The sequence below is a fragment of the Brassica rapa genome, chromosome A08, assembly GCF_000309985.2.
Source record: "Brassica rapa cultivar Chiifu-401-42 chromosome A08, CAAS_Brap_v3.01, whole genome shotgun sequence".
Lineage (NCBI taxonomy): Eukaryota > Viridiplantae > Streptophyta > Magnoliopsida > Brassicales > Brassicaceae > Brassica > Brassica rapa.
Window position 1 is genome coordinate 3,710,792 of NC_024802.2, and position 15,184 is coordinate 3,725,975.

The following is a 15,184-nucleotide window of genomic DNA, read 5'->3' on the forward strand; positions in this document are numbered from 1 at the left end:
ACTTTTTCTTTGACTTCTAAAACCCCCTGAAGCTTTCCCAGCTCCTCCTCTCTACCACTTTTCTTCTTCTTGATACCAGCTTTGGCAGCCTTAACTCCGGGAGGTCGACCTTCTGGTTCTCCGACTTCCTCTTCTTCTCTATCAACATCAACCACTTGTTTACGCTTTTCCTTTCCACCCTCCTTCGGCCCATAGACAGAGCACCATTTTTGGTCATGCCTCAGCTCCCTCCAGCATTGATCCATGGTGAACTTGGACTCGGTAGTTTTGAAGAAAATTTCCAACGCAGCCTTCATCACATCATCGTCATTTTGGCCACTTCTCTGCTCCCTCAAAGCCGCATCATAACATCCTGTAAACTTGGATACATCAGTGTTGATCCTCCCCCACCTCTGCTTGCAGGAACATAGCTCTCTCGGTACGGTCCCAACCAGCTGCGGACTTGCATTGTAGTAATCTACAATCCGCCTCCAGAAAGAACCAGCTTTCTGCTAATTGCTGATGATAGGATCCTTACTGGTGTTAAGCCAAGCACCAATAACGATCTTATCCTCCATCGGAGACCACTTCCTCCTCGGACCAGACTCACCACCAGACTCGACAACAGGCTCGACTACAGGAGGGACAACAGGCTGGACAACAGACTCCCTAGGACCTTGGCTACCGAACCATAAAGGTTCGGGTGAATCAAGGTCCACCGGAGTCTGAGTTTGACTAAACAGTAGATTCATATAAGATGTATTATTTTCCATTTCAAATGATCGGTCTGTGTCACTCTAATAGCAACACAGAGACTTAAGTAGACGAGTTTAAATATTGAGCTAAACTAGTTGCATTTAAGGCCAATAAAAACGAGCAGTTAGTAAGGTATAAAGCTAACTAAAGGCGTAAAACATTAAAAACAATCAACTCAAAGTAACACCCATTTGCAAAGTACTAAAACATTTAAAACAATCATATCAGAGGCGGTAGGAAGGTAGAAACCAAACAAATTGCATTTATGCGCAAGCACAATCAATACTAACAGTAATATTTTAAAGCAAACAACTTGCATTCATTACTAAATCAAATCAATACTAAAGCATTTCAATACAAAGCATTTCATACAGAAGAGAGTAGGAATCGTACCTTAATTATACAGATACTCTTGAGCTTTACTAGTTGATCTGGTTTACTTCTTGGAAGCTCTTCCTGCATAAACATTAAATCAAACAGTCAAAAGTTTTTAAAAAATGTCATGAACAAGTATAAGCATAGCCGGAGAAGATCCAGACTAAGAAACGAGCAAATAGCACGAGAGAGATACTTACCACTCAGGTACATAGCAGCCAAACCTATGAATACTATTGCGGACACCATTACACAAACTGCCAATGCAAACACATTTGTATTCTCTGATTTCTTCTTTAGCTCACAGACCGTCTTCTGTAGCTTAAGCAGCTTCTGGTCACACTCAAAAGCTTGATCCTTGAGCTGGCTGACATGTCTCTGAACCTCACTCAGCTCATCCGTTAAAGCCACATCCTACCATTTCCATATGTGGCAGCCCCCATCATCGACATTGGGGCACGAGAAGTATCTTCGGTATGGATCCTTAGGTGTGTAAGAGCATTCGACAACAGGCTGAGCACCACAGTAGCAAGCCATAGGGATTCCATCATCAGCCTCTGGTTGAGGTGGGAACTGATCCGGCTCTGCATTGCAGTAGGGACTCTCAGCTTCATCCGCGTACATCTTAGCTTCAGCTTCAAGAAGGGAGCTCATGTCTATAGAGTTTGATGATGAAGAAGGCTGAGAATAGCTGTAATCTTGTCCCATTTGGTTAACCTGAGACAAATGATTAACGAACAGAGTTAAATACAACAATAACTTAAAACGATTACAAGTATTGGTTTCAATTACAACAACATAGTTAGAGCAACGAATTCAAAAAAGCAAACAACATTTGGAATTTAAAATATTACGAACCCAATGAAAGCGAACACATATCAAACCTAAAAGGTTGACAAACCCTTGAGAAAAAAAAAAAGAGAAAATCCTCTTCCGTTTAAAACACCTTTCATTTCGAAACCGTTTAAGAAATAAGATACAAATCCGCTTCAGATTGAAACCGAAATCTTGCCAAAACCCTTTCTACAAACCCCCATACTGGATCTAAACCCCAAATCGATTTAACCCAAAAAAAATTTTAAACCCTAATTTCAATCGAAACCAAAATCGATTCAAACCCATCCCCGAAACCCTAAAATGAGACGAAACTAGATGAAAACTAAGCTAAATCGAACAAAAATACAGGTTTAGGCTTCGATTTACCTTCGTGAAGACTATCGATTTCAATCGCCAAATATCGCCTCTCCTCGAGCTCTCCTTTTTTTTTCGGTCTCGGTCGAGAATGACCATTTTTCTTTTACCAAACCCAAAAACAAACCGATCCCATCCCACTCAGGAGTTGACACGTTGCTAAGGATCAATCTCTTAAAAGTCTTGGCGACGGACCAATCCTTACGTAAATTAACCTAAATAATATTATTATATTCGGTTTTACCTAAGTTTTCGTGCTAAAGATTCGTCGTGTACTCCCGTTGTGCATGGTCTTAGAACGCCGCGTCATCTCTTTTTCACATTAACTAAAGTCAAGATGGTCTTCCTCTTTTCTAGACATTAATATCATGTTACAATGTTTTATATTTATGATAAATTTTGTCCTGAGTTGGAATCCATTGTCGATAAACAAATCAAACGTTTTTTCTTCTCACTTCTCTACACTTCATAGATTTTTAACTAGAAATGTTTATTCACAAGCTCTTAATTTGTCTTTTTTTTTTTTGTCAAAGCTCTTAATTTATCTTTTTTTTTTTAAGTGCAACTTCCTTGTCAAATGTAGTCAAGGTAGTCTACCACCCTATATCCAATAACAGCCATGCAGATTTCCTTGTCAAACATGCTTGAACAAGGAACTGTGTTTTCTCCTATGTCAACATGTCTGTGCCCTACTTGATTGATATCAGCAACTCGCCATTGGCGAATTCGTACTTACATTTATCTTTGTATTTCGTGATAAAAAAAGTGCAACTTCAGTGGCGATAAGAATTTATTCACCATATTTGTGGGTTATATATGGAAAAGCTTTAGCCGTTAGGTGTTTAAAACGAACCAGCGAATATGATAAGGTAAATTCTTCAGAACCAAGTTTTCTAAATCTTAAATATGGTTGATGCTTTGTAAACATGGCACTTCTGAAAATAACACTGGTATATAAAAAAAAAAGTGAATAAGGGTATCTAAACTATATCACCAATATCCATGAACTTGCGATCTTGAGAGGCTTATGAGTATAATAAAACTCTAAATTAATTATGTTAGTATGTAAGATATATGGCAATCTCATTAGCATTACAAGAGGATCATGGCTTGGGGACATAGTCGTTGTCTTTCCATGAACCCCCACATTTATGATGAGGGCTCCACTTGTTGATGACATGGGAGGTCTTGTAGCTTTTCCAGTCGCTGAGAACAAGAGTGAGATCAAAGATCTTTGCGGGAATGTGGCGGCAGCAGTTGGCATGTACAGTGGTGACGACGCCCATGTCAGTGCTGTCTTGGCAGAAGCCGCTGAATTCAGTGGTGTTGAGGAAGTTAACGTTGAGACCGAGCTGATTGAAGAAACCCGTGTCGAGGAGCTTCTGGAGGACGTCTTGTTCCTTCATGCCCGGCGAATTGAGCCTCATATCGTACCATTTATTGAAGAGGGAGAAAGTCTTGTTGTTGGACCGGACGTGGAAGAATCCTGTGTTGATGGCGTGTCCAGCTTCCACGTTGTTTTGGTCAACGCTTATCTGCATATCCAAGCTCCCGTTGTTGCTTAGCCGGGAGAAGGGGGTCCTTAGCCACAACACGTCCGTGTCCTGACTAATGAAAAATAAAATCATTCAAAATATATAGTTCCAAAACCCTAGCAAAGAGTATTGGCACCTCTCATAGAATTTTGATTTTGAGCAGGGCCGAAAACGTCTAGAAACTTAACCGTGAAAAGAATATGGTAGCCGCGGCTGAGGACATCGAGGAGAAAGTGAGTCCTTCGCCACATCATCTCAATGAAATCAGCTGACATGTACACTTTCTCCCCCTCCAAGTCAACACCTTTAATATCCATCTTGTAGCAATGGAGCCTCTTGAAGCGGCAGCGATCATAGGCCGTATGATCTGTTGCCACCAGCACCAAATGGTCTAGAAGCGGCAAAGTCCCTTCTCCTTCCCAGAAACTCTCCAGGAACAGATCTAGCATCGTCCTCCCTTCTCCAACCTCCTCCACGTACGCTCTGTTCACAAGCGCTATTATCACCGTATTGTTGTTTCCTGCAGCCGCACTCTCCAATACTGCCTCAAGCTCGTCCTGTGGAAACTCTATAGTTTTCTGTGACCACTTCAATACCAGTATAATGATTTTCATCATCTCCTATAGTTACCCTAGACTTCAATATATTGTAATTAATAAACGTACCACTTGCTGAGGAGTGTTGGTATTGTGTAAGAGATCGGAGATATGATCGGAAATTGAATGTGTGGAGAAGCTGAAATATAGGACACCGGCAAAAAAGAGAGCAACGGCCACGGCAAGGTTGCGGGAGGAGTCATTGCAGAGAGGCATGCTTTTGGTTAACGGGTTATTAGGATTACGAAACTCACGTATATGTGACCTTTTTCTCTACTAAAGCCCCTTTTTTTAAGCGACTGTGATATATACCAATTTTTATTTTTGTTAATGGATATACACCAATCTTTGGTGATCCCAATTTATGAATATAGAATATACTTGATACAGATAATTGAGAAGTCACTCTACTAAGTTTCTGCTGACGTGTCACTCATACAGATAATTTGAGAAAAATTCTTATAATTTTATTGGTCAATAATTTTTAATTTTTATTTATTTTAATCAAATCTAAAAAAGGCAATCCATAACCAATTAATGTTAGTTTTCAAACTATTTATATATATTCTTATGCATAATCATTTATAGTATTTAATGGTAGCAATTATGAAAATTCTATTTAATACCCCATCATTTCTTTTTTTGCACTAATAGTCTATTTATAAATTATACTCTCTCCGTTTCAGAATAATACATGTTTTAGGATTTTCACTCTTATTAATAAAACATAATAAAACGTAGTTATTAATGCATAGTTTTTTGTAATTTTATGTTTCTTATATTTCTAAACCAGTCAAAACTTCAAGAAATGCAATTAATATTCTTGAAATTCACAATTTTTCATCATTAGTTGGCAAAAAAATACATTGAAAATACATCTTTTTGAAACAATTTTTTTCTAGAATATGTAACTTTTTGAAACGGAGGGAGTATGAATTATGTTGTTAAAAGTAGTTAATAAAAATAATATACTAGCTTTATTTTCTACTATAAACAGTTGTAAAAAGCTTTATTTTTCTATATAAGTCATAATACATATATTAAACATATAATCCTAATAAAAGATATTATAATAGCTATTAATGTATCAACTAGCGAGTTTATAAATTATTTGCATTAGTTTAAAATCATCTGTGATGGTTAATATATATTTCTTTAAGAAAAATTAAAGTCATTTTTATTGATTCATTTCTAATGGTTTATAAAATATACATAATAGTTTATAATTATATAAATATTCAAGAATCATTTTTAAGGTGTCAAATCATCAATAATGATTATTATATCATTAATAAGAGTCTACAAATAAATATATAAAGATCTATCAAAAATGTTATAAAGATTTATAAAACCATATATAAGGAAGAATTTCTCATCATTTATATGAATTTAGAAAATCTTTATGAAGGTTAACTTGTTTGTAAATTATTTAAAATTATTAAAATGATTTAATAATCTTATAAAATACTTTTATAAATATTTTATAAAATTAAAAACCATCGATAAGGTTAACAGGTTTGTAAAATATTTAAAATTTAAAAATGATAAGAATTTAATAAAATATTTTTCTAAATACTTATTGATGGTTTTTAATTTTAAATTAATATATATAGGACTATTTTATAAAATTCTTAAATCATATTTTAAGTTTATAGATTATTTCTTCATAGGTAACAAATTATTTTGTTGAGTCATAAAACCACTTATTAGGATTTATGAAACTATTTATACGGATTTTTAAATTTCTAAGAAATAATTTATAAAATATAAAATTTAGAAATATTTTATTAATTATTTATAATTGTATAGTTTTCTTTCTAAGAGGCTATAAAAATGTTGTCAAATCAGAATTAATCGCAAAATATAATTTTCTTCACATCTTCATCATTTTCAAAACCTTTTCCAAAGCAAAATAACCATAAACATTACACCAGTGTTAAAATAATCAAAAGAATATTATGAATAAAAGTATATTCATAAGTTTATGAAACTTTTATATTCTTACGTTTTTATTAAATTAATAGAATTCACATATATATATAGTTATGTTTCTTCTTAATAAGTTTTGTGTTTTATACTCTATTTTACGTATCTCGGGAGGATATTGCAGACATCCTTTAGACAGCTAATGGAGCAGGTAACCTCTTCGTGCAACAACAAAACATTCCAGAGCACCAATAGAAGGTTATAAAGGATTTCTATGACACAACTGGTGGCATAGATAAACGCGTTAAGCAGAAGTATCGACATCCTAACCGACCGTCGATCGACGTTGACGTCCCAACATAGGTCGACAGACGTCCATAATTTGGCAGAAGAGCCTTTGATTTCTTTGGAACTCTATTGATATCTATTTACTATTCTAATGAAGTTTTCTTACGTTATTGCTGTTATGAATTTTTTGGCCATGTCTGAGTAGTTCCATTGTAAGATTTTAGGGTTTAAATAGGTTATGAGAGATTAGCCCCAACTATAGATTGCTGAGTTGTGATAATCATCTTTAGGATTGTTCATTAATGTCTGTTTCTAGATTACCTACCTAGAACTTTCCCTAGGATTGTTAGATATAAGTGATAGCTTCAATCTCATCCTGAAACCATTCTAATTGAACTATGATCCTTGCTAGAGTAAGACGAGAGCTGATCTAGTGAGTTTAGTGAGCACATTCAACCTGTGCATTAACGCTTGACCAATAGTATCGATCGATATTCAAATAGAATAATCGATCGACGTTGCGAATAGTGTATCGATCGATATTCATATAGAATCATCAATCGACACTGGTCAATAGACGAACCTAGAAAACGAAAGCCTGGTTCGTTTATAAGTGTTGAGCTCTATTTTATCATGCATGCAACTCATTAGGCATCTGTAGGATTATAATTCCAAGTTTCCTGAATAAAAATCTTAAATCTAGCTATTTCCTTTTTAAGCACCAAAACGTCAACCAATCAATCGAGCAATTACTTGCTCAACAAACTACAATTTTACATTTAAATCATTAAACCACCTTACTTAACAAATCCAATTAGATTTATTAGGTTCTCTAGCTCCTTGTGAATTCGATCCATAAGTACTACAATTAAACCTCTTATTTGAGAAAGTAAATTCACTCCTTAGGGTAATTTGAGTGATATCAAAATGGCAGGTCAGAATCTAGTATTCTCTTAATATTGATCATATTACTTTGACTATGCTTTTAATTGTCATATTTTACACCTTTATATTTGCATATATTGTTGTTTTTTTTGTCCAAATGTTAAATTTTATATTAAAGTTTTAGAATTTTGACAGCAGTTACATTGAGCACTAGTAGCAGATAAAAAAACAAAAATCTAAACACCAAGGAGAAAGAACAAGCAATAATGGTGAGACAAGGGACTTAAACAATTAACACAAGCACACAAAACACTAGCAGAAGGAAAGCTAGGCCGAGACTGAAGCATTGCCAAATAGATTCGGAGTATTTGCATATATTGTTTTTTTTTTTTTTGGTATAAGGTCTTTACATTTCATTTGTATTCTTATGTAGAAGGCAGTGAAGAAGGATATGAGTATACGAGTAGATGCAATATTTATGGTAGTACATACCAATATTGTTATTTAAATATATTTATTATATCATCATTATACTAATGTGTTTGTTATCTAATGCATATGGATGAAAACTACATTGAAGGCCAAACAATTGAGAAGGAAACTGATCGTGAAGTGAGGCCAAACAATTGAGAAGGAGACTGATCGTGAAGTGAGTACTCATACCGTCAAATAAATTGGAGAAAATATTGATCATAATGTTGTGACCTTTCTTTATAATTGTCCAATTATTCAGCATTATATTTACCAATATTGTTATTTTATATGATATATATATATATATCAATCGAAATTAATGTAGATCAATATCAACGACATTGAGCACCAAACAAGTGAGAAGGCAGTGATTCATATGTGAGTAGACGAGCCGGTGCAATTTTTATGGAGGAAAAACCAGTTAAGATTTGTCCTAATATTCAGCTTCATTTAGTTGACAATACGAGCAAAAATAATCGGTCCATATGCTTTTAAATTTATAGAGAAACATATCACGTAATGTGTGATATCTTACAAGAAGATGGCGATATTCCAAAATTCTTGCAGCTTTACATATAATGTACTGTGAATTAAATTTCAAATTGTAGCAATGTTTTTTATTATATTTTCCTGTATTTTCTATCTTTTTAATGCATAGTCGTTCTAATTTAATTGATCCTAAAAATTTACTTGCTTTTACAAAATCTTCATCCGTCTTAATATTATGTGTATAAAATGTTACTCAATTCTACTTATCACAAGGCTATATAAACTTGCTGTCAAGGGTAATTAGGGTTTGTCTTAACTAAACCAATAGTAATTACCAAATTTTAAATTCTCGTTTTGCGTTCGTATATGGTGTGGTTTATGATCTATAATGGTATTAGTATACATATGTGGTATTATATTATTAAGTTTTTTTTTTGGTAAACATGTTAAGCTTGTATTACTATTTTCAAATTTATGACACAAACTAGTAGCAGAAACAACAACAAAAATGAACTACATATAACAACAACGAAAAAAACAATAAGGAAAACACGATTTAGGCTTAGAAAGCAAGAGTTAGAGGAAAGATCACTGGGGAAGCACTTAAAAAGATTGGCTGGAGAGCACAACACACAGGATCAGGAGTTTCAAGTGAAAGAACTAGTAAACATATGAGAACGAGCCGGTATATAATGGCTTGCCCAAGCACTCGCCTCCAAAAAATAGCCTCACTACAAAGCCCTACCACCTGCAGATGCAAAGACACCATCGGAACAAGGAGGTCACACTAGTAGCAGAAACAACAACAAAAATGAACTACATATAACAACAACGAAAAAAACAATAAGGAAAACATGATTTAGGCTTAGAAAGCAAGAGTTAGAGGAAAGATCACTGGGGAAGCACTTAAAAGGATTGGCTGGAGAGCTCAACACGCAGGATCAGAAGTTTCAAGTGAAAGAACTAGTAAACATATGAGAACGAGCCGGTATATAATGGCTTGCCCACGCACTCGCCTCCAAATAGGTCACAGTAGACGACAATGGGACTGCACTGAAGCGGCGAACCGACGAACCAGAGCCTGTCGAAGCTCCAGCCACCAAACACCGCAAACAGCCACCTCTACTCACCCACCTGAAGTTCAGAGGCACCACACTACTCCAATACCTAAGACCCCCACTGGATCCACCAATACCCAGACTTCAGCCTGAAACCGCTCTTATTTGGAAAGACTAATGGATGATAACCCGCCACATCTACCAGACTCTGCACGGGGAAAAGGACGCTAACACCAAAGGGCAAGGAACGGCGATACTACACCCTATCTGCAGAGGCGCTAGCAACACTCGCTGCCACCGGGATTGCAGACCAAGGACGACTACAACAACCTAGGCCAACAATAACCCGCGCGAGCGACTGATCCCGAGAACCGGAGCCTGACCCTTCACCGCATAAAGAAGCTCCAGCCACTCGCATCATCAGAACGCCACCTCTGATTTCGCGAAGAAAGAGAGCCCAGTCTTACGTCGAGATCCAGGCAGCAAAGCCTTCTAGCCACAAGGAGCTGCTGCAGCAATCTTCAAGGAGAAACTGCCGGCAGAGAATCATCACCACCACCAGAGCACCCAATTGAGATCCAAAATCGACTCCATGACCAGCCACCTCTCACTGGTGATGAGAGACAGAAGGATCTGGAGAGAGATCGCAAAGACGAGCACCCCCAACCGAGAACGAGGGTTCTTCTCATCGACCACAGCTAACTAACGCTGAAGGAAGCGTCGGAGACCCAGAGCACCACCACCGGAGCATCATCGCCCACCCTTGCTAGCAGATCTGGCCAGATCTAATGCAATGTCTCGAAGTCACTCTCGGAAGAGCCACCAAACCTCACTCTCGCAGCCGCGCCTCACCACCGCTCCAGAAACCTCACAACCGGACAGCAACGCCGGAGAGGAGAGGGAGACCACAACAGAGATCGGCGGAGCTAGAGAGAGGAAGAATGAGGCGAGACAGGGGAGAAGAGGGAAACAGAGAGAGGAGGAGAGACAGCCGGCAGCGGCGGCGGTAGAGAAACCACCGGAGGCCACCACCGGCTAAGAACGACAGTAAATTAGGGCTTTGAAACTTCTGGTAGAGAGAAGGGAGAGGGAAGGGAGAGAGAGCTGTGAAACTAATCATAAGTTAAACTGTAGAGGGTTAAACTTTTATAGTGACTGGCCCCATCCCGAAGGGCACCGCACAGAAATCCTTTAGGCGTGCCCGAGAAACCTTAGTAGGCCTTAGGCCCAGGCCATCTGGGAGCACATGATTTTTGTAAGGCACAGTACCACCCTACTATCCTCGAGTATCGAATCTGCGACCTCGAGTAGTCATGTGTGAGAAAAACATCCTTGTACTGCCATTAGGCCACCAAGGATACCTCATTATATTATTAAGTTTTCAGTGATTGTTAAAGTAAAAAGTAGAATAAATTTGAAAACGTATAATGTTCTGTTTGTAATTTGGTATTGATTATAGAAGACATGTTCGGTTTTTTTGTATAGATTTCATTTAAGGAGTTAGCTCAGTGTAAGATATATTATGGCTCTAAGTAGTAACCATTAAATGAATACAAAGAATACAAAGGAAATGAATGAAAGGGAAGAAATAAAAGAAAAATACATTTCCCTCCTAATTTGATAAGAAATGTGGAAGCACCCTACCCTATTGGCTAAGGTTTAAAGGCTTCTACACCTAGGTCTGGGGTTCGAATCCCAGACTATGCAACTTCTTGCAGATTATAGGATGCAAAGCTTTCGGAGGTTCCAGAGTACTGTAAGCAGAGCCGTTCGTTGTGGTCACCTGTTGCGGTGAGAGCCTGTCCATCGAGGATGTCGTACATGCAGAACTGTCCGTGTTTTCAAGTGTTTTGGAGAGAGCTTCATCGTGGAATCATTATTCGTGGAGCTGTTCATCAATATCGCATATGTTGCAGGTAGTTGATCATCATATGTAATAGATTTTGAGATTATATGATGATGTAATGTGTTACCCAGCGTTAAAAAAAAATTGATAAGAAATAATTGTTACGAGTCCGACTGGTGACCATTCTGAAAGTAAGAGAAATGAATAGGAAAGAAACGAATAGGAATAAAATTCTAGGAATGAAAAAGAATTATTGTTTCATCTCATATTTAACAAGGAATAAGGGTATGAATGGTGACCAAGGAATGACGAGGAACAATGCATTTCCTAACGTTCCTAAAAAAATCACAATTCACAAGGAATAATTTTTTCCTCTTATTTCCTCTTATTCATTTTTCTGTAGAGAAATAAAGAACAAAATCATTCCTTCTACAATTTGAGAAGGAACATCCGTTCTTTTCATTCCTGCTATTTTATTCATTTATATTTTTTTTCTATTCATTCTATTGTTTCCATAATGGTCATCAGTCAGACTTTTTGTTCTTTATTTATCTTAAAAAAGAAATGGTAAGGAATGAGAAGAAAAAAAATATATTTTTTATGATTTTTTTAGGAATGTTAGGAAATTCATTATTTCTCGTCGTTCTTTGGTTACCATTGATACCCGTAGTCTTTTATTTTTTAAATGGTAAAATATGTTAAGAAATCATAGATAATAAATATTTATTGTAAATGGTGTAAATTATAAGGAATGGTAAAGAATTTATTATTTTCACTCATTTTCGTGGTCACCATTCAGAGCTTATATATTTTTTGGTAGATTGAGTTATATTGTGATATCACTTTCACGTAGTTTTTTTTTTAACCAAACTTTCACATAGTTTCTATAATCAAAACCCTATATATGTGATATTGAGTTTAATATATTTGCAATAATATTAACCACTTTAAATGAGATATTCAGTTTCTATAGAATATTATAATTCATGCTCACAGATACAAATTTTTTAATCATCAAGTAAAAGTAGTTTCTTATTAAATTTGATATTGTTTCTTAACCACCACTAAAAGTTTGATTTTCTACTTACTGAAATTCTCTCACACAAATTTAAGAAGGAAAATCATCTAATAAATATTGAATACTGAAATAACTCGAAAAAAATATTTTGTTCCATTTAAGCATCGTTCAACACGAATATTCGTTTAACATATTCGAAATTTAAAAATCTTTTAATTGTATCGTCTCATGAAAATTTTACTCCCTGAACGTTTACAATAAATTAAATTAATATCTCTTCCTAACTCAAGTAAGCCCTTACACAATTAGCTGTGCGGTATAGTCTTTTGGCTCTTTATTATTCAAATTTTTTTTTATGTTATTATAATATAGTCTTTTGGTTCTTTACTCTTCAGTTTTGTTGTTTCTATTATATTCTTACGATACTATTTTTTTTAGTGTCTCACGCAGATAAATGTTAACAATTTTGAAAGTCAATTGACAAGGCAATGAACCACACGAATTACTTAGAATATAATATTGTCTGAAAAGATTGACGGGAAAAATTTATTGATTGGATAACAAGAGGTAAAACTAAATTTAGCACATTTGAAAAAAAAAAAAAATTGGATAAATACATTTTTTCATTAAAATGAATGATCGATAAGTACTTTATCGAGGACAAAACAGTTGATCATGTTGTTTTTGTGGGAAATAGATCATTTACACTACAGTAACAATACATTGTTAACCCATTATTAGTATAAACCAAAATGGGGCTGCTAAACTATTAATGGGCCTCTAGAAACTATTAATGGGCCAGCAATATTTATCACAGTTAAAACCCAAAATCCATTGACCCCCGACGATCAAACCGCACCGCCCCGCCCCGCCGTGTCGTCTTCGTCGTAGTTTCCCCCAGTAGATGAACACCTTCTTCAAACTCGGAAGCTTGATCAGAATCACTGCTTCCCATCTTTCTTCAAATCAACACCTTCGCGACGCCGGATCCTTCGCTTCTTCTGCTATTCCCAAACCTCGTTTCTTCTCCAATGGCACCGACGGCGAAAGCGCGCTTTTTCACCACGCGCGCATGTTCAGGAAACCACTATCCACAAGCTTCAAATTCAACCTTTCCAACTCCGTGAGCCTTGTGGGTTTCGTCGATCAACCTATTAGTGTCATCGATACGGAGCCTGATAGGTTCGGTGTTTCTACTTGGCTTAGAGTGAAAGACCCGCGTGATCCGAACCGGAGCTTTAGGTCAGGTTTGTTCGATTCTGCTCAATTAACGAAGATTCGTTTGAGGATTGATAGAGAGTTTGATTCAATGACAGGATACCTCTTAGTATCTGGGACGTGATGGCACGGAAGTGCGTTGCGCATTTGAAGCCAAATGATTTCGTTTTTGTCTCAGGCCGCCTTGTTTCTTACGACAAGAGCTCCGGTAATGAAAACAGCGGCTTTGGTGTGAATTACCAGGTTTGTGTCTGTTTCTTCTTGACCATAATGTCGTGATGAATGGTTTATATTAGTTGTGTAGCCAAAGCTATGTTTGGATTATATGTTATAAGCAACTTCATGTTCCGTGAGTCTTAGTATTGACGCTAAGTTATTTTGCAGGTTAAAGTGTCAGAGGTGAGTCACGTGATGGCTCCACCAAGTCACCTCTTAGATTCTGGGATACCCAAAAAGCCAAAATCGGAAACAGGTCTTTATATCTCCTAAGTATCATCCTCTCATCTACATTGGTAGTTAGTATGAAGCTTATTGAATCCACATTGATTAAAAGGATCTTGTAATTAGCTGAATGTACATTGAAACATATTTTTATTTTGAATGTTAGTTTCGTACATTTTACAAGGAAAGATGATAACTTTCTGTGTTTAGTTGTGTCTCTTGAAGTGGCGAGAGAAGATGCTACAGAAGAGTCCAAGAATGGTGATAGTGACTTGTGGGAAGCCTTCTTTGCGAATCCAGACGATTGGTGGGACAGGAGGAGAAGTAAGAAGAACCCGAGGCTGCCGGATTTTAAGCATAAAGATACAGATCAAGCTCTCTGGCTTAGCTCAGATACACCGGTTTGGGTTACTAGTCACCTCGAATTGTTAGATCAGAGAAGAGGAGATGATACAGAAGAATCTGAGCATGATGAGATTCACCTGTGGAAAGCCTTGTTTGCGAACCCTGACGAGTGGTGGGACAAGAGGAGAAACAAGAAGAGCCCAAAGCTGCCTGACTTCGTCCATAAAGATACAGATGAAGCTCTCTGGCTTAACTCAGATACACCGGTTTGGGTTACTAGACAACTTGAATTGTTCGACCAGAGTAAACCAGACGGTATAGAAGAATCCAACCATGATAAGGTTTACTTGTGGCAAGTCTTCTTTGCGAATCCACACGAGTGGTGGGACAAAAGGAAAAGTAAGACGAACCCGAGACAGCCTGACTTCAAGCATAAAGATACAGGTGAAGCTCTCTGGCTTGACTCAGATGTACCGGTTTGGGTCACTAGACAACTTGAATTGCACGACCAAAGTAATTCAAACAAGAGCTGCTACGATCAGAAACAAACAGGTCGTGGCCGTCTTGGCGACTGGGTTTAGGATTAGATGTTTCCTTAAATTTATTACAAAATGTGTTTCATCACTCTTATTTTGATCATCTTAAGACCGTTATGTATAAAAGAGAGTTGGATGAATTTTATTGTCTAAAAGAAAGTTCCATAGTTCCTGCAACATTTTCGCAATTTTACAATTTAAAACGACCAGTGTCTGTATACAATTCGT

At 36.7% G+C, this 15,184-nt stretch overlaps 2 protein-coding genes across 5 annotated transcripts; one reads left to right on the forward strand and one right to left on the reverse strand.

Annotated features, from left to right (window-relative positions):
• Positions 1-2,799: 2,799 nt before the first annotated feature.
• Positions 2,800-10,452, reverse strand: LOC103833063 (uncharacterized protein At1g28695). 3 transcript variants are annotated; one of them, XM_009109163.3, is made up of 3 exons: positions 4,502-10,452; positions 4,025-4,393; positions 2,800-3,905 (listed from the first exon to the last, which is right to left on the reverse strand). In XM_009109163.3, the coding sequence occupies exons 1-3, from the start codon at positions 4,646-4,648 to the stop codon at positions 3,405-3,407; spliced, it is 1,017 nt and encodes a 338-aa protein (XP_009107411.1). In that variant the 5' UTR covers positions 4,649-10,452; the 3' UTR covers positions 2,800-3,404. The 3 variants fall into 3 exon arrangements, with proteins under 3 accessions (XP_009107411.1, XP_009107410.1, XP_009107409.1); XM_009109162.3 differs by having other exon boundaries at positions 4,025-4,414; XM_009109161.3 differs by having other exon boundaries at positions 4,025-4,423.
• Positions 10,453-13,082: 2,630 nt separating this feature from the next.
• On the forward strand, positions 13,083-15,135 carry LOC103833065 (protein OSB1, mitochondrial). 2 transcript variants are annotated; one of them, XM_009109164.3, is made up of 4 exons: positions 13,083-13,658; positions 13,733-13,877; positions 14,019-14,106; positions 14,286-15,135. In XM_009109164.3, exons 1-4 carry the CDS (start codon positions 13,321-13,323, stop codon positions 14,999-15,001), a joined length of 1,287 nt encoding a protein of 428 aa, XP_009107412.1. In that variant the 5' UTR covers positions 13,083-13,320; the 3' UTR covers positions 15,002-15,135. The 2 variants fall into 2 exon arrangements, with proteins under 2 accessions (XP_009107412.1, XP_009107413.1); XM_009109165.3 differs by having other exon boundaries at positions 14,301-15,135.
• The last annotated feature ends 49 nt before the right edge of the window (positions 15,136-15,184 follow it).